At 45.7% G+C, this 20,435-nt stretch overlaps 1 protein-coding gene across 1 annotated transcript in view; it reads left to right on the top strand.

Annotated features, from left to right (window-relative positions):
• LOC148477852 (putative DBH-like monooxygenase protein 2) overlaps nt 1–16,249 on the top strand; it is a 61,723-nt gene extending 45,474 nt beyond the window's left edge. Inside the window, exons 12-13 of the mRNA XM_088456067.1 lie at nt 14,916–15,030; nt 16,169–16,249. Of these exons, the coding sequence (XP_088312193.1) occupies nt 14,916–15,030; nt 16,169–16,249 (196 nt within the window). The remainder of the gene's footprint in view (nt 1–14,915; nt 15,031–16,168) is intronic.
• Nucleotides 16,250–20,435: the final 4,186 nt, after the last annotated feature.

Here is a 20,435-nt window from a genome sequence, read left to right as displayed (position 1 = left end):
GCAGTTAGAAAAACTAGGCCCCAAACTGTACATAATGCAAAGAAAAAAAAGAAGTGCAAGATGGAATTGTCCTTGGGCCCTCCCACCCACCCTTATGTTGTATAAACAGGACATGCACACTTTAACAAATCAATCATTTCAGCGCCAGGGTCTGCCACACAACTGTGGCTGAAATGATTGGTTCGTTTGGGCCCCCACAAAACAAGCTGGCAATTAATGTGTCCCTGCACAAACTGGCTCTACGGAGGCAAGATGTCATCCTCATCCTCCTCATCCACCGATTTCTCACCCTCTTCAGTGTGTACATCCTCATCCTCACAGAGTATTAATTCGTCCCTGCTGGAACCACAGGTCCCTCTGTACGTTCTGGAGGCTGGTCTCCCTGGAAGAGTTGATAATTCATTTTATGAACATCATCTTCTCCACATTTTGTGGAAGCAACCTCCTACGCCTTTCGCTGACAAGGTTCCCGGCTGCACTAAACACTCTTTCGGAGTACACACTGGAGGGGGGGCAACTCAGGTAAAATAGAGCCAGTTTGTACAGGGACCTCCAAATTGCTTCTTTTTCCTGCCAGTACAGGTACGGACTGTCTGACATGCCTACTTGGATGCTGTCACCGATGTAATCCTTTAACAGACAGACGCACGCTTGTCGCTGCTGCTTTGAGGATTCAAGTGCGGCTACAGCCCACACAATTCACAAAGACAGAAAAAAAAAAAGAATATTTTTATTGTTTGTGGAGCACACTTTGAGGGTTACACCACCCTTTAACAGACAGACGCACGCTTGTCGCTGCTGCTTTGAGGATGCAAGTGCGGCTACAGCCCACACAATTCACAAAGACAGAAAAAAGAAGAAGAATATTTTAATTGTTTGTGTAGAACACTTTGAGGTGTCACCACCCTTTAACAGACAGACGCACGCTTGTCGCTGCTGCTTTAAGGATGCAGGTACGGCTACAGCCCACACATTTCACAAAGACCGAAAAAAAAAAGAACAATATTTTAATTGTTTGTGTAGAACACTTTGAGGTGTCATCACCCTTTAACAGACAGACGCACGCTTGTCGCTGCTGCTTTAAGGATGCAGGTGCGGCTACAGCCCACACAATTCACATAGACAGAAAAAAAAAGAACAATATTTTAATTGTTTCTGTAGCACACTTTGAGGGTGTCACCACCCTTTAACAGACAGACGCACGCTTGTCGCTGCTGCTTTGAGGATGCAAGTGTGGCTACATCGCACACAAGTCACAAACACATTTAAAAAATAGTTTTTTATTTTTTGGAACACTTTGAGAGTTACACCACCCTTTAACAGACAGACGCACGCTTGTCGCTGCTGCTTTAAGGATGCAGGTGCGGCTACAGCCCACACATTTCACAAAGACCGAAAAAAAAAGAACAATATTTTAATTGTTTGTGTAGAACACTTTGAGGGTGTCACCACCCTTTAACAGACAGACGCACGCTTGTCGCTGCTGCTTTAAGGATGCAGGTGCGGCTACAGCCCACACATTTCACAAAGACCAAAAAAAAAAGAACAATATTTTAATTGTTTGTGTAGCACACTTTGAGGGTGTCACCACCCTTTAACAGACAGACGCACGCTTGTCGCTGCTGCTTTGAGGATGCAAGTGTGGCTACATCGCACACAAGTCACAAACACATTAAAAAAATAGTTTTTTATTTTTTGGAACACTTTGAGAGTTACACCAACCTTTAACAGACAGACGCACGCTTGTCGCTGCTGCTTTAAGGATGCAGGTGAGGCTACAGCCCACACATTTCACAAAGACCGAAAAAAAAAGAACAATATTTTAATTGTTTGTGTAGAACACTTTGAGGGTGTCACCACCCTTTAACAGACAGACGCACGCTTGTCGCTGCTGCTTTGAGGATGCAGGTGGAATCTAGACGGGATTTGGAACCGAGGACACACTACCTCCATCAATTGTCTAAATCCCACTGCACTAATGTCGGATACCGGACGCACGTCTAACACCAACATAGCAGTCAAGGCCTCAGTTATACGTTTTGCTTCAGGATGACTGCTGTCGTACTTCATCCTCATCGCTAGGGACTGTTGGAGGGTCAATTGTTTAGTAAAAGTAGTGATGTTCCTACTTCCTCTCTGGGATGATGAACAACTCCCAGCAGCAGCAACAGCACTAGGAGGAAGAGGTTCTTGATCTTTCCCTATTTTATTTTTATCGGAGAAAGTTTGGTCCTCCATTTATGTTATATTGATATATATACGTGCGGCTAAAGCGCACTCAAACACAGAAAATATTATTTTATTTTTGCTGGAGAGTAGTGCACTTTGTGGGTTACACCACCCTTTAAGAAATGAGCCAGCCGGCTCTTTACTTATGGGACACAGGCGCACGCTTGGCGCTGCTCCTTTGTTGATGCACGTGCAGCCACAGTGCACACAATTCACAAACACAGAAAATAATTTTTTTTTGGTTTGGACTGGAGTGTACTTTCGGGGGTTACAGCACCCTTAACGGTCAAGCCAGCCGGCCCTTTACTTATGACACAGGCGCACGCTTGGCACTACTTTGTTGATGCACGTGCGGCTACTGCGCACACAATTCACAAACACAGAAAATAATTTTTTTTTGGTTTGGACTGGAGTGTACTTTCGGGGGTTACAGCACCCTTTAACGGTCAAGCCAGCCGGCCCTTTACTTATGACACAGGCGCACGCTTGGCACTACTTTGTTGATGCACGTGCGGCTACTGCGCACACAATTCACAAACACAGAAAATATTTTTTTTTTTGGTTTGGACTGGAGTGTACTTTCGGGGGTTACAGCACCCTTAACGGTCAAGCCAGCCGGCCCTTTACTTATGACACAGGCGCACGCTTGGCACTACTTTGTTGATGCACGTGCGGCTACTGCGCACACAATTCACAAACACAGAAAATAATTTTTTTTTGGTTTGGACTGGAGTGTACTTTCGGGGGTTACAGCACCCTTTAACGGTCAAGCCAGCTGGCCCTTTACTTATGACACAGGCGCACGCTTGGCACTACTTTGTTGATGCACGTGCGGCTACTGCGCACACAATTCACAAACACAGAAAATAATTTTTTTTTAGGTTTGGACTGGAGTGTACTTTCGGGGGTTACAGCACCCTTAACGGTCAAGCCAGCCGGCCCTTTACTTATGACACAGGCGCACGCTTGGCACTACTTTGTTGATGCACGTGCGGCTACTGCGCACACAATTCACAAACACAGAAAATAATTTTTTTTTTGGTTTGGACTGGAGTGTACTTTCGGGGGTTACAGCACCCTTAACGGTCAAGCCAGCCGGCCCTTTACTTATGACACAGGCGCACGCTTGGCACTACTTTGTTGATGCACGTGCGGCTACTGCGCACACAATTCACAAACACAGAAAATATATTATTTTTTTAGCACTTGGGGGGAGCACCCCTGATGGACAGAGCACCCCCTGGACAACACTACAGCACTCCTTTAGGACTGGGACACTGCACAGGACTTTGGAGTGGACACAGCCCCTATGGAGAACTGACTGCACAACACAGTCCAGCCAGCCCCTATGGGCTTTGAAGTAGTGGACACAGCCCCTATTAACAACAGCAGCACAGCACAACACAGCCAGCCCCTATGGACTTTGAAGTAGTGGACAACAGCAGCACTACACTACACTACACTACACAGCCCTAACTCCCACCCTCCCTCTTCACTGTCCACAGCCGAGTGAGAAAATGGCGCCGACGTGGGTACCTTATATAGGATCCAAAACCCGCGAGACTCGGAAGGCGGGAAGATGACGTTTTGCCTCGATTTCAGAATCCGAGTCAGGCGGGAAAAGTCGAGCCGGACTCGGATCGGGGGGGCTCGGGGGGGTTCGGATTTCAGAAATCCGAACCCGCTCACCCCTAATATATATATATGTGTGTGTGTGTGTGTACCTTGGTCCAACTCCTACTGTATTTTATGCACAGTTATTACAGTAGGTGTCCTAGATCACATTATATATATCTTTACACATACTCCTTTCTTAAATATGGCCCATTATATGAGTAAAACCCTATCCCTAACCTGGCCTCTCACAAAGCAGCACAGTCTCCCTCCGTTCCTCACTCTTGTGTGCTGGGGCTGGGGCTGGTGCCAGGCTGGCTGAGCCTGGTCAGCCTCTTGACTGCAGTGATGCTGATACAGTGAGGGATCGCAGGCCGATGGGGCCGGTCCGAGTGACGTCACGCGGTGCTCTCCTGGGATATTTTTGCAGAGGCTCAGTAACGGAGCCCAGTGTCAGTATTAGCGCTATTACTGGCCTGAGAACCATGTGGAGCCTCTCTAAAACATAATAAAAGAGAAGCCTGCCTTAGCCAGGGCTGGATTTCAGAGGGGGGCTGCCAGGCCCCCTGGGACCTGCCAGGCCCTAGGCGGACGCCGAGGTTGCCCAGCGGTAAATCCAGCCCTGTCTTCAAGTAGCAGCGGTGACAGTGGCTGTGATGGTGGCGGTCACGTGTCCTCTCATGGTGGTGTAACAACCCTGACGCTAGCGCGCTATTGGTTCGCTGTCTCCCCCCCACATTGTTTAAAAACAAACCTCAGCTGACTTTGAGTGTGCCTTGCAACTTCTCCCTGCTGGGCCCTTAGACTTCAGCCTAGTCATCATTATGAATAATACAGCCCTGGGTGTTGGGGGTTTTCAAGTAGAAGGAGTATCTATCAGGGGGTCTATTTGGCACACTGGGTGTCACTAACCCCAGAGACGCCACTGGTTCAGTGCAAAATATAAAAGACAACATATTGTAATACAGTACAGTAAAGCAACCATCACCAATTTTTCAGGCAATGTCCTTCCCGCGGGCCGCTGTTAGTTTTTAATGTCCTAGATGTTCATTAGATATCAAATTATCCGGGAGGACGATAAGTCCCAGCATACCCTGACTGTAATGGTGCCTTGAGGACTGAGGGGTTGATTCAGACCCGGACACTAAGCTGCGCTCTCTCACTGCCAAAAGGGGTCGGGTATACAAATTCCGCGATCGCACTGTCTGGTGTAAGGACTCCCTCTATGTCTTAGAGAGCGACGGCAGTGAGCGAACGCACACCGGTATAAAGACGCCCACTTTTCTTTCTTAACACACGTCATCTCCAGGAAGTGTATGATTAATCAGAACCATCGAGAGCCATTGGAGCAGCACGCAGCGCTTGAGGTCAACCCTACCCCACCACAAGCACTGCGATCACTGCAGGCTGAAATAAAACCAAGCGACGTTACAATGACGCTTCCATGCTAATAATGCACACCCATAAAACTCTGCTTTGACACCCAGACACGCCTGCGTTCGCAGCAGTAGTCCCCCGTTCGCAGTACCACTCCCCGTTCACAAGCACCTTCCCCTGTTACCACCCACAAACGGCGCTATCTGTCACTCAAGGTAGCGCTCAGTCTTTGTGCTAAGGAGCTCATTCAGACCCGCTCACAAGATGCGATCGCTCGCTGGCAAAAAGGGGCCGGATATTTAAGTTCTCGCACTGTCGCATAAGGACGCCCACTATGTTTTAGCGAGCTACGGCAAAGTGCGATCGCAAGTGTCTAAAGACGCCCCCATGCCAGTCGCAACACACGTCATCTCCGGGAAATGAAGGATTAATCGGGACCATCGAGAGCCATCGGAGCTGCTCGCAGCCCTTGAGGTTTCCTTAGCCTTCCGCAAGCACAGCGATCAGTGCTGGCTGAAATACATGCAGGTGACGTGTACAATGATGCTACTTTGTAAATTATGCACGCCTTTTAAACTGCGTTTTGGCAGCCTGACACGCCTGCATTCGCATATCCACTCCCCCGTTCACAAGCACCTTCCCCTGTTACCACCCACAAACGGCGCTATCTGTCACTCAAAGCAGCGACCTGATAGTGGCTTACGAGCAACGAAAATCAGATCGCAAAGGCTTGCGCACGCACACTGCGAATTATACGCATGCGCAGATGGGTGAAAATCGCTCAGAGCGAGCGAACGCGCCTTAGCGAGCGGGACTGAATGAGCTCTTAAGAGCGCACGATTCCCGATCGCAATGACTGCTTCGTGCACGTGCACTATGATGCATAAGCATGCGCAGACGGGCAACAATCGTCCATAGCGTGCGTCTGCAGCTTAGTGTCCAGGTCTGAGGCGATACTGAATGTTAATTAGGGGGGCTGTAGTGACATCTTATATATGAAATTCATTGGTCTGTTGGTTTGTTTGTCCGGTTATGCATTCGGACACCCCTGCACCAAATGGGGTGAAACCAATGCGAGGTGGTCCTGTTGATTCCTCGCGAAGTTTTAGGGGGGTTTTGGTCCCGGTCAGACTTCCTTTTGATGTACACTGGGCAGAACTTTGACCCGGTGAGCCTGTTCTGAGCCTTCCATTAGATGGATTTGGACAAAACTTCACAGAGTGGTAACATTGGATCCCAGAAGACATACTAGGGGGTTGAGGTACCAGTCGGACCTCCCATTGCTGGGCCCATGCTGGGCAGAACTTTTACCCTGGGAAGTCTGTTCTGGGCCTTCTACTGGATGAATGTGCATGAAAACTTCACAGAGGGGTGGCAATTGGTCTGGGATGCCTAATGGAGTGGTTGGGGTCTCGGTTGGACCTCACGATGGAGTATGGTGGCAGAACTTTGACCTAGGGAGCCAGTTCTGGGCCTTCTACTGGATGATTTGGATGACATCACATAATTTGGAAGAAAGCTTCACAGAGTGGTCACATTAAATCCCGGAAGAAACACTAGGGGGTTGAGGACCTGGTCGGACCTCCCGTTGGTGTACGCTGGGCACAACTTTGATCCAGGGAGCCTGTTCTGGGCCTTCCACTGGATGGATTTGGATGAAAACTTCACAGAGGGGTGGCAATTGGTCTGGGATGCTTAGTGGAGTGGTTGGGGTCTCGATTGAGCCTCACAGCAGAGTGTGGTGGGCAGAACTTTGACCCAGGGAGCCTGTTCTGGGCCTTCCACTGGATGGATTTTGGATGGCATCACATAATTTGGACAAAAGATTCACAGAGTGGTAACATTGGATCACAGAAGACATACTAGGGGGTTGAGGTCCCAGTTGGACCTCCCATTGCTGGACCCATGCTGAGCAGAACTTTGACCCTGGGAAGTCTGTTCTGGGCCTTCTACTGGATGGATTTGCATGAAAACTTCACAGAGGGGTAGCAATTGGTCTGGGATGCCTAATGGAGTGGTTGGGGTCTCGGTTGGACCTCACGGCGGAGTGTGGTGGGCAGAACTTTGACCCAGGGAGCCTGTTCTGGGCCTTCCATTGAATGGATTTGGATGGCATCACATAATTTGGACAAAAGCTTCACAGAGTGGTAACATTGGATCCCAGAAGACATACTAGGGGGTTGAGAACCCGGTCGGGCCTCCCGTTGGTGTACCTGGGCAGAACTTTGACCCAGAGAACCTGTTCTGGGCCTTCCACTGTATGGATTTGGATGACATCACATATTAAAACTTAAAAACTTAAAGATTTAAACCTGGGAAATGCCGGGTACTTCAGCTACTGTAGTTATTAATAAATATGCCCCTATATCTCAGCTCCAAACTCTTAAAGGGCAGAGTATCCTGAGGCAATCCTCCACCAGATCAGCTAGCTGCTGTGTCAGCGATGTCTCCCCTGCAAATTCCACATCTGCCAAAGAATGATGGGGAGCCTAAGAAGTGTTAAAAGTTCCTCCACCAGGGCAAAATACGTTTTGATCGTCTTCCCAAGAATTTTGCAACAGGGAAAACCAAAGCTGCATTCATCATCTCCCTCTTCTCAGAGAAATCTTTGTCCTTGGCATCCTCTTGTGGGAAAGGAATGACACACTTTTACATACATAATTGTTCAGCATTCCTGGAGGCTTTCTGAAAAGAATTCAATGAGCCTGGTGAAATGTTATGCAGCTACAGCATCCTACTATTGCCCTAAGGCACCTCCAATCTTGGGCATTTTGTCCAGTTTCAGACCCTAGCCTCTGAATTGAATGGAGACAACATTGCTCTGATGACCACCTTTTGGTGGGGCTTAGTGAGAGAGTCAGCCGCAGACTCTTCCTGTCACCATTGACAACCTGATCTCCCTTTGTAACAAGTGGATATTCACTTTCGGGAGAGGGTTAAGGAAAGAAAATCAGCCCTCACTCTGGTTTCAAGCTGGCACCTCATTTCCAGTCTACTGATACAAAATCCTCAGGCTCCAATGGCATCTCTTGAGGAGCTAATGCAGTTGTACCACAGGACCGGGAAAATCATCTCAGAAACAACCTGTGTCTCTACTGTGGAAACTTCAAAGTCTAGGTTCACTTTCTTTCATCTTTGAAATTATTGCTTCAATTCTCAGAAACAATATCCCCATTATGGTTTATAAACCTGTGTAGGGATTTAGAGAAATAGTTTTCAACAAAGAGACAAAGTTGTCTGGACTCCCAAACCACCTAAAACTCTCCAAAAGGTTGTCCCAAGTCACCACAGCAAAAGCTTTTTTATCTTTTTCTGCATCGAATGATAATAGAACCCCAGATGACATCACAGAAGCCTTAAAGTCCTCTTCAGTTGCTCCTAGTTCTGGTTAGGCCATGGACAAACCTTTCAATGGACTTTATTTCAGACCTTATTGGATTCATAGTGCATAACACAACATGGGTCGTAGGAGAAAAGGTTTTCAAAGATGGCAAACTTCCATGAGCTTCTGTCCATTACAAAACTACTAAAGATGAGAAAAGGAAGTTTGTTCCAAAATTAGTACCTAGAAACAATTTTGACTGACTACTTATCACCTGCATCTGAAAAACCCCAGCATGAAATACACCCCATGGCATACCTTTGGTATTGAAATTATTCTCTTATTGTCATCTTCCTATGTAGTTGGGCAGGAATAAGAAATCAAATTCTAAAATATCCTAGACCAAAATCTGCAGTGGTCTTGGTTAAAGTCTTCAGATTTACATACATCTTCTCAAAGAATTTCACAAGAACCCTGGCAAACCTTTTGTGGAGTGTTTGGTACCCACCCTTAAGGGGGATGAACTGCCACTAAACAACACATTGCACCAGCCAGGTCTGGTGGTGGAGTATTGTAGTCCGTGGTGTCTCCAGCTCCCTCCTTCTGAATCCGGCACTTTTGCTAGCCGTGGCACTTCCCCAAAGGGCAGGTGAGCACCACTCTGGGAGAAATTCAAGAGATAGGCAGTGATTCATGACATCACACTGGTGCCAAACTCAACATCCCCCTACCTGTATAAAGTACTCTGTCTACACCATTAGGTGCCAGAGTCTTAGGTCTCATTTCCAAGCTCCAGGATCCCATGACTGTGCTAGTCTGTGCCAAAGCGCTGCCTGAAATATTTGCTATGAATCTGTGCCTGGGCCCCTGACTACTGCCTGATTTTAGCAGCCACAAATCTGTTTCATGTCCCTGGCTTTGACATGTAGTTATGATTATGAATCTGAACATGTGACCTTCACCACTGCTACAGTGTGTATGTCTAGTGACTCTCTGCATGCTACACTTTCCCCTACCCTACCAGCCAGTCACATGAAGGGGACAGTTAAAGGACCACAATGTTCTGGCTTCTGTCAGCAAATCCCATACCACCTTGCAGAGGTTTCAGTTGAATATGGTGTGGGGGGGGGGTCATTAGAGTCCATGGGGTAGATTTACTAAAGTCTTTAAAAATGAAAAATGGAGGCGTGGCTAATAGCAACCAGATTTCTCCATTGCATTCTGGAAAATGATAGTTTAGAAGCTTCTGTTTTAGAAGTTTTAGTAAATCTACCACCATGCCTCAATACTGTCACTTCCAACCTTAAATTGACAACAGAATTGTTCCAGCCAGTCTGATAGAAAGTGGAAGCAGAAGAGTCCCCAATAGTACAGAAGTGTGTGAGTCTCCTGGGTGTGATATACAGTAATGTGTGAGTCTCCTGGCTGTGAAATACAGTAATGTGTGAGTCTCCTGGCTGTGAAATACAGTAATGTGTGAGTCTCCTGGGTGTGTAATACAGTGATGTGTGAGTCTCCTGGGTGTGATATACAGTAATGTGTGAGTCTCCTGGGTAATGTGTGAGTCTCCTGGGTGTGAAATACAGTAATGTGCGAGTTTCCTAGGTGTGAAATACAGTAATGTGTGAGTCTCCTGGGTGTGATATACAGTAATGTGTGAGTCTCCTGGGTAATGTGTGAGTCTCCTGGGTGTGTAATACAGTAATGTGTGAGTCTCCTGGGTGTGTAATACAGTAATGTGTGAGTCTCCTGGGTGTGATATACAGTAATGTGTGAGTCTCCTGGGTAATGTGTGAGTCTCCTGGGTGTGAAATACAGTAATGTGCGAGTTTCCTAGGTGTGAAATACAGTAATGTGTGAGTCTCCTGGGTGTGATATACAGTAATGTGTGAGTCTCCTGGGTAATGTGTGAGTCTCCTGGGTGTGATATACAGTAATGTGCGAGTCTCATGGGTGTGATATACAGTAATGTGTGAGTCTCATGGGTGTGATATACAGTAATGTGTGAGTCTCCTGGGTGTGTAATACAGTAATGTGTGAGTCTCCTGGGTGTGAAATACAGTAATGTGTGAGTCTCCTGGGTGTGTAATACAGTAATGTGCGAGTCTCCTGGGTGTGATATACAGTAATGTGTGAGTCTCCTGGGTGTGATATACAGTATTGTGCGAGTCTCCTGGGTGTGAAATACAGTAATGTGTGAGTCTCCTGGGTGTGAAATACAGTAATGTGTGAGTCTCCTGGTTGTGTAATACAGTAATGTGTGAGTCTCCTGTGTGTGATATACAGTAATGTGTGAGTCTCCTGGGTAATGTGTGAGTCTCCTGGGTATGTAATACAATAATGTGTGTGTCTCCTGGGTGTGAAATACAGTAATGTGCGAGTTTTCTAGGTGTGAAATACAGTAATGTGCGAGTCTCCTGGGTGTGATATACAGTAATGTGCGGGTCTCGTGGGTGTGAAATACAGTAATGTGTGAATCTCCTGGGTGTGATATACAGTAATGTGTGAGTCTCCTGGGTGTGATATACAGTAATGTGTGAGTCTCCTGGGTAATGTGTGAGTCTCCTGGGTGTGATATACAGTAATGTGCGAGTCTCCTGGGTGTGATATACAGTAATGTGTGAGTCTCCTGGGTGTGAAATACAGTAATATGCGAGTCTCCTGGGTGTGTAATACAGTAATGTGTGAGTCTCCTGGGTGTGAAATACAGTAATGTGTGAGTCTCCTGGGTGTGTAATACAGTAATGTGTGAGTCTCCTGGGTGTGATATACAGTAATGTGTGAGTCTCCTGGGTAATGTGTGAGTCTCCTGGGTGTGAAATACAGTAATGTGTGAGTCTCCTGGGTGTGATATACAGTAATGTGTGAGTCTCCTGGGTGTGAAATACAGTAATGTGTGAGTCTCCTGGGTGTGAAATACAGTAATGTGTGAGTCTCCTGGGTGTGAAATACAGTAATGTGTGGGTCTCCTGGGTGTGAAATACAGTAATGTGCGAGTCTCCTGGGTGTGAAATACAGTAAAGTGTGAGTCTCCTGGTTGTGATATACAGTAATGTGCGAGTCTCCTGGGTGTGAAATACAGTAATGTGCGAGTCTCCTGGGTGTGTAATACAGTAATGTGTGAGTCTCCTAGGTGTGTAATACAGTAATGTATGAGTCTCGTGGGTAATGTGTGAGTCTCCTGGGTGTGAAATACAGTAATGTGAGTCTCCTGGGTGTGAAATACAGTAATGTGTGAGTCTCCTGGGTGTGTAATACAGTAATGTGTGAGTCTCCTGGGTGTGATATACAGTAATGTGTGAGTCTCCTGGGTAATGTGTGAGTCTCCTGGGTGTGAAATACAGTAATGTGTGAGTCTCCTGGGTGTGATATACAGTAATGTGTGAGTCTCCTGGGTGTGAAATACAGTAATGTGTGGGTCTCCTGGGTGTGAAATACAGTAATGTGTGAGTCTCCTGGGTGGGAAATACAGTAATGTGTGAGTCTCCTGGGTAATGTATGAGTCTCCTGGGTGTGTAATACAGTAATGTCTGAGTCTCCTGGGTGTGTAATACAGTAATGTCTGAGTCTCCTGCGTGTGAAATACAGCAATGTGTGAGTCTCCTGTGTTAAATCGTAAATAAACCTTTTAATATATTCCTTCCTATAAACCTCTAAGATTCACCTGCCTAGAACCTCTAAGACAAAACCCTGCCTAAAAACCTCTAAGACAAAACCCTGCCTAAAACCCTCTAAGACAATGCTAATTGCGTACGCAGTTTAACCGCAAATAAAGACAGGAGTGGAATCTGTGTTTCCAACGCACAAGTATTATTCAGGTAAAAGTACAGTCAGTTACACGCAATCTATACATACACAAGTTAGGCGTAAAAGGAAATAATACAGACCAGGTACGGTTATACATACGCTGCGCCTCTGGATCCAGAGATAGACTTCTGACTAGATATCCTCAGCTCACCCAAAATTCAGCATGAACTACCAAACCAGTGTTTGGACACATGTATTTATTCCCCCCCCAGACTGAAACAGGACAAAGGGGAATCTTCCTGCTGATCTCATTGGTTCCCAGAGGAGGAGCATATGTAACGACACATTTAACAGGTTGTTTCAAATAGACTTTCCCTGCCTCTATCAGCCGGGGTCTTTCTGGTAACGCCTCCTGTAACATTCCATCAACTAAAACATTTTGTTGCTTATAAGTTCTGCAATCCATAACTTGAGTTTGCATGATGCGATCTCTCCACCGATAACACCGGGATTCTGTAAAAAGCGTAGGCATCAGAACGAGATCAAACATACCTTGCTTATCATATATAATACCTTAGATATCAAAAACCTCTATTTCTTAGCATTTAAACTAACTTAACCAACTTGAATCATACATTTTGATGCTTATGGAACCTTATGTGCGAAAATGTAGTGTGTGGGTATTTGGGGTTTGATATAAGGACGCTAGTTATTAATGGGTGAGATTTAAGTGCATAATCTCTCATACACGAAGTGAACCTCCAGCAGTGTGGATGGCTGAGGGTTGTAATTCGACATGCCCTCTGTCAGCAGGCCCCCACCTGCTGTGTTCAAAGGAAAACAAAACCTCTTTTGTTCTCACAGACACTTGTGTGAAGTGCAAATGTATTATCACCTCAAACTATGGGATTAGGAGACATCTTGTCTAGTATTCAGGCAAATCCAATTGTGTAGATATTATATTACAATTGCCACAACTATACTTTATCTGCATCCCGGGATTCCCAATTTGTATGTAAAAATACCCATTGTCTCTCCTTATCTACTTAGAAAGCTGTTTTTTCCCGTTGCCCTTGGTGTTAACAAAAACATTGCCATCTGTTCTTAGTTAATGGGTTATAACTTGAATTAATGCTGACCACACAAAATGGTGTCTTGTGATCTCATTTCCAAAATGGCATCGCTGCGATTAAATTTTAAACTGAACTTGTCTCACTCAATTATTCAGCTTTGACACCTGGGTGGGAAATACAGTAATGTGTGAGTCTCATGGGTGTGATATACAGTAATGTGTGAGTCTCCTGGGTGTGATATACAGTAATGTGCGAGTCTCCTGGGTGTGAAATACAGTAATGTGCGAGTCTCCTGGGTGTAAAATACAGTAATGTGCGAGTCTCCTGGGTGTGATATACAGTAATGTGTGAGTCTCCTGGGTGTGAAATACAGTAATGTGTGAGTCTCCTGGTTGTGATATACAGTAATGTGCGAGTCTCCTGGGTGTGAAATACAGTAATGTGCGAGTCTCCTGGGTGTGTAATACAGTAATGTGTGAGTCTCCTGGGTGTGTAATACAGTAATGTGTGAGTCTCCTGGGTGTGATATACAGTAATGTGTGAGTCTCCTGGGTAATGTATGAGTCTCCTGGGTGTGAAATACAGTAATGTGTGAGTCTCCTGGGTGTGATATACAGTAATGTGTGAGTCTCCTGGGTGTGATATACAGTAATGTGTGAGTCTCCTGGGTGTGAAATACAGTAATGTGTGAGTCTCCTGGGTGTGAAATACAGTAATGTGTGAGTCTCCTGGGTGTGAAATACAGTAATGTGTGAGTCTCCTGGGTGTGAAATACAGTAATGTGTGAGTCTCCTGGGTGTGATATACAGTAATGTGTGAGTCTCCTGGGTGTGATATACAGTAATGTGTGAGTCTCCTGGGTGTGAAATACAGTAATGTGTGAGTCTCCTGGGTGTGAAATACAGTAATGTGTGAGTCTCCTGGGTGTGAAATACAGTAATGTGTGAGTCTCCTGGGTGTGTAATACAGTAATGTGTGGGTCTCCTAGGTGTGTAATACAGTAATGTATGAGTCTCGTGGGTAATGTGCGAGTCTCCCGGGTGTGAAATACAGTAATGTGCGAGTCTCCCGGGTGTGAAATACAGTAATGTGCGAGTCTCCCGGGTGTGAAATACAGCAATGTGCGAGTCTCCCGGGTGTGATATACAGTAATGTGCGAGTCTCCCGGGTGTGAAATACAGTAATGTGTGAGTCTCCCGGGTGTGAAATACAGTAATGTGCGAGTCTCCCGGGTGTGAAATACAGTAATGTGCGAGTCTCCCGGGTGTGAAATACAGTAATGTGCGAGTCTCCCGGGTGTGAAATACAGTAATGTGCGAGTCTCCCGGGTGTGAAATACAGTAATGTGCGAGTCTCCCGGGTGTGAAATACAGTAATGTGCGAGTCTCCCGGGTGTGAAATACAGTAATGTGCGAGTCTCCCGGGTGTGTAATACAGTAATGTGCGAGTCTCCTGGGTGTGAAATACAGTAATGTGCGAGTCTCCTTTGCTTTTTATCTATCCTCTGACACACAACCCATCTCCCTCATGCACTTTGCTTCTCTCCCTTTCAGCATGATGGAATCCATTCTGAACACTGATAATATAGATTGGGACGATGAGACCAGGAAGATCGCCCAGCAAGCAGTCTTGGAAACGGATCACTTTGCCATGGTCCAGAACCGTGCGGTGTGTACAGTTTATTGTCTGCCTTTGGGACGAGCTTGTCTATAGTTTAATACGCTGTATATGCAGCCTGTACCCTATGCACAACTTCTAAAACCATAGAGTACACACAGCCTTATATCACTGAGGTTGACAGATCCTATATTGTATCTCTATTCTTGAAAATGCAGAAGTGACAAAGTGAAAGATCTGCTGCCAAGAAGGATGGATAATATAATGTAAAATACAGGAGTCAGTCAATCCAATCAAGAAGCCAGTGGAATGTCTTAAGGAGCCAGGGAAAGTTTATACCAACTATCCTTAATAGAATGACTATCAAAAGTTTTGTCAGCAGTTATTTTCTAAGAGAATTGGCTGCCTAGTCCCAATGACTTATCCCGCCCTGGTCTGCCAATGACGGCACATGTTCTCATGGTTACTCTAATTCGAGTCCCCTATTTAGCCATGGTCATGTTCACCCATCCCGTGATACTGTACATAACAAAGCAAAATGCTACTTCGGTACTTCCTGTTACATCAGCGTTTATCTGTACACACTTTTAAACCACATTTATCTACAGGGAATGGGATTGAAATGCCGGCGGCTGTTTAGCCACCAGTCAAATCCCGACAGCGGATTCCCGACAGGATCAAGATCCCGACAGAGGCAGGTATTAAGGGGTAACCTAACCTCCCTGTCGCCCCCCCTAACTCTAACCCTCCCTTAGTGGTGCCTAACCCTAACCTCCCACCCCTAGTGCCTAAACCTAACCTACCCCCGGGAGTACCTAACCCTCCCTGGGGGGGTGCCTAACTCTAATCTCCCTCCCCCCCCAAACCTAACCCTAACCCCCCTAGATTCCCTAATCCTAACCCTTCTCCCCCCACACGGCTAACGCTAAAGGAGCCCCGGACTTACCTTAGTTTGAGATGTCGTCCTCGGTTTTCCGGCATCGGTATTTCAACGCCTATCATAAATCCCTAGCCGGTATGCCGCTGTCGGGATTTTGACCGGTCACATGACTACATCCCATCTACGGGTCTCATAATATCAGTGTGGCATCGGGCCAATTGTAGACATTGCAGCAGACACTAGTCTGGATGTGGGTGCACTTTTGTTTTACTAACTATTCAGCATCTCATTTTGTTGTTTTTATTTCAGGGGGACAGAGTGAACGAAACAAGCAAACTACTGCCGATTTTTCAACCCATACCTTATCCGTGTGAAGAAGATTCTACCTGAATAAAATGCATGGACATTCTAATGGAGCCCCAGTTATATTTAAAAAGGGGGCAATTTTTCTTAGATAATTCAAATTGCTTTTTAAGTTAGGAGAGACACTTAGGAGGCAAGTTAGGAGAGACACTTAGGAGGCAAGTTAGGAGAGACACTTCCTGCAGGAGAACTATAGCATTTTAAATAGTACAAGTTTAAGAGGCAAAACTCTACTTGCACCTCAGTCTAGTGAGACTTTTTTATCTTTAAATATATCCTCTTTGATTATTAGAGAATCCCGAGAAATGCCGTAAAGTTGCCTTTAGCCCCTGCAATTCTGCTACCTGTCCATAGGCTAACGTAGCCAATCACAATAAAAAGCCTATCTTTACTAATTGCTGTACATCGTGCCAGTGAAGCCATTTTTGTTTATGGTAATAATTATAGTGACATCAACACTGCTGTTTCCTTATTTAGCTTTCACACAGTGCCCTCTGACTGTAAAGCATTGATTGCATGATTAAAAATATGCTTAGATATCCCGAACATCTACGCCCATGTTAAGGCTTATTAACTTTTACTATGACCACGGGAAATCAGTGAATAAATTTAAAAAATAGATGATTACCTGCTGAGCGAAGAAAATAACATAAAAATACAGGCAAAAAATATATATACATACACATTATCATGGCCCATATCTAGAATTAAACTGCAATAACATAAAATATTTGATATCATCATAGATAGAACCCGCAAAGTAAATTCAGCCAAAAAGGGGAGAATCTTTGCTAAATCCAAATTATTCCCATTCCTCTAATATTCCTAATTCCCCAGATAATGTAAATAGAATATTATATAGGGATACTGGACTTTACAAATAACCTAAATAATATTTCTTCCAGCATACATAAAAAAGCTGTATTTTGTTAGGGGGAAAACAATATAACATTCAGGAAAATAGACTATTAAAGATGTATTTCCACTATAACAGATGCCTGGTTGCCTCAAGTTCATGCATTAAATACAAACGTGATTAGAATTATATATATTCTTTATGTTAATTGAATAAATCGTAGAGTTCATTGACATTCATTTTTTTACTGAGCTGTAACACAAACATAATTTTCCAATAAACCTACATAATTATGAGTGAAAAGGACATTTGATGGACATTTCCAAAAAAGTTAAATAGAGCACATTTTGTAACATGTCGATATGTTTGAATGCTGGCAGGCCATCATGGATTGTCATGGACTGAGGAGCTCATTCAGACAAACTCGCTAGATGTGTTCGCTCGCACCTAGCATATGCAAATCCAGCGCACTCCCAGCAAGGCAGGCGATCGCACGGCAAGGCATTAGCAAGCCCACTATGTCTTGGTGTGCGATCAATTTGTGTATGCAGACGACCACCAGCCATTCATAAGACACCCACTTGCGCACGTCATCTCCTGGAAGTGCACGAAACCATTGGTACATCAAGCACCATCGGATGCGATCGCAGCGCTTGAGGTTGACTATACCCTGCCGCAAGCACTTCAATCACTTCAGTGTGAAATACTACCAGGTGACGTGTACTATGACGCTGCCTGTTAATTATGCACGCCTCTGAAACGGCGTTGAGACGCTCAGGCATGCCTGCGGTCACACCTCCACTCCGCCGTTTCTAGTGGCCAGCCCGTTACCACCCACAAACGGCCTCTCATATCACTCATTCAGATGGGCTGTCTATGCTGGGCGAGCGAGCGCTTCTTGATCTTTCGCAGTGGTTCGCACACGCTTTGTGATGCATACACATGCGCAGATTGCAAATATCGGCCAGCTACGAGCGTTTGCATCCTAGCGAGCGGATCTGAATCAGCTCCTGAGAGAATACTGTAGTTCTCTTCCAAAGGTGAGTCTCAAAGGAACATGGGAAGGATGTGTAGGTGGGAGAGATACAGGAAGGGGCATCAGGTAGTGAACACAGTTACTGTGCTGGAAAACTCTGGGAGGTGTGGGGGAGAGGGGCCCCAAATAAGTGCCGGTACTACCGCTGGAAATGTCCATGCAACACCCAAGGAGCCTGATGGTGAGGGGGCACTAGTGATTGAGTGCTACACCAGTCCCCCTCTATAGTCTTGATTTGTTGAGAAATCGGGTGGATAGGGGGGTGGTTGGGCAGCTGGGACCAAATTTTGTTCAGAATTTACAGCTTTGTTAGGAAGTATATAGCTGCGGTGCAGGTACGGGGGAGGCAGTGCCTCATGGGGTTGTAGGAACATGGAGGCCTCCAGAAAGAGGCGACTGTTGCTGCAGAAAGTGGGCGTCTCAGTCCTAGCATATTCAGACGCAGGCTACTATCACAAGGGAGGGGTTGATACTAGTATTTGTATATTATCGCAGCTGCGAATCCGGCAACAGACGCAAGAGCAGACGCAGCAGTGTCCATCTCTGGATCAAGCCCAAAATCAGTTTTACAACTTATCCACATTGTATTGCCTCCAACAAGTGCACCATCTTCATAGTGTATCCCCGGAGAGCTCAAAGAAGCCATGAACTTATCCTTTACTGCCATCAAATTCTGGGCTGCTATTAACTTTTCCCCAACTGGAAAAATGCCCAGACCCTGATGGGTTCTCAATCAGATGTTTCAGGATTTATTGCTCCCACTTCTCCTTCCAGCCTTTAATGCTGTTTCTGAGACAAAAAACTTTATCTGACCAGACTTTGATTTCGCACATTTCAGTTATTCCAAACATGGAAAGACCCCGCCATGTGCTCCAGCTACTACTCCATCTCACTGCTGAACATTGGTGTTAAGCTATTCGCAAAAATGACTGTGAATTGCCTGGAGCCTCTATTTCCCGTTCATTCTGATTTGTGCCTTGGAGGGAGGCTCATGACAATGCTGCAAAGCTGATAAACTTTCTAAACAGGGAGTCTTCTTCCTCAGTACCCACAGTCCTCCTTTCTACTGATGCCAAGTAGGCATTTGATTGGGTGGACTGGAGCTCTATGACAGGGGCGCTGGAGCACATGGGGCTGATACAGGACTTAAAAGAATTTTAGCCCTTTATAAGTCACAGTCTGCTCATGTGAAGGTCAATGGGATCCTCTACGCCAGCCAACGGAGATCCTGGCCTCTTCCCTCCCCCGCCCAAATGGTGGCAACACACCTCCGTTTCGGGAAATGGAGGCCGTCGCTGCCCCCTCCCCGCCCACAAATGGCAGCAGACTGTCAACCGCTGACATTATAGCTTATAATAGTGGTTACCAAACTGTGCACTGTGGCACCCTTGGGTGCCTTGGGACACTTGCAGGGGTGCCTCTGGATGGTGGTCCAGCACCAAATCAAAATATTTTTGGTCAATGTAATCAAAGGCGCCGAGAGGGGGAGGGAGCGGGTACAATTTACCCGGGCTTCCAGAGGGGCCCGGCAGGGGCCCAGGTCCGGCACCGCCCCCCCCTCCCTTCCTCCCTCCTACGCAGCAGCCGATGCAGTGGGAGATTACTGTGGGAATGTTAGGGGGGTAAGGATACATAGTCTTATTCATAACGTTATCTGCATGTTTATACATTCCAAGGTTCCTCGGCTCACAGCTCTGCAGAAATCAGCCTTTGTAATATTTTGCAATTCAAAGCTTATGAATACTTAAAGCAACACACCATCCTGTGACAATATGGAGTCTTATGTAGATAGCTTAATAACAGATTTATCAATATATATCGTTACTATATTCTAAAAACACCTAATACCGGTATACAGGACAAATGAAAAGAAGATACAAAGATATTCTTCCTGACATACAAGTCACAAGGTACATAAAAATGGCACATAGGAAATCACATATAACATATATATATATATATATATATATATATATATATATTGATCCAGGTTCGATATCGTGCAGCTGTATGGACCAAGTGGACAAGCGTATAAGTCACTTTTATATAGATAAGTCCATTAACTATAGCATGTAAGTGTGGGCCTGATTCAGAGCCAGACGCTATTAGCGCTCGCTCGTTCAGACAAAGGGAGTGGCTATTCAAATGAACCGTTCGCTCTTTGCGGTCTGTTGACGCCTCTATGTCTGAACGAGCGAACAAAACATGCAGTAGTTTTTTTGAAAAATACGCCCCCTGGCCGCTCGCATCATACGTCATGTCCGCTATTTAATAGATTAATCGAGTACATCGAACAGCGTATGAACTGCTCGCTAATTTTG

The sequence above is a fragment of the Taudactylus pleione genome, unplaced genomic scaffold (assembly GCF_031769625.1).
Source record: "Taudactylus pleione unplaced genomic scaffold, aTauple2 ptg000685l, whole genome shotgun sequence".
NCBI lineage: Eukaryota > Metazoa > Chordata > Amphibia > Anura > Myobatrachidae > Taudactylus > Taudactylus pleione.
This window is presented reverse-complemented; position numbering and strand designations above follow the sequence as displayed.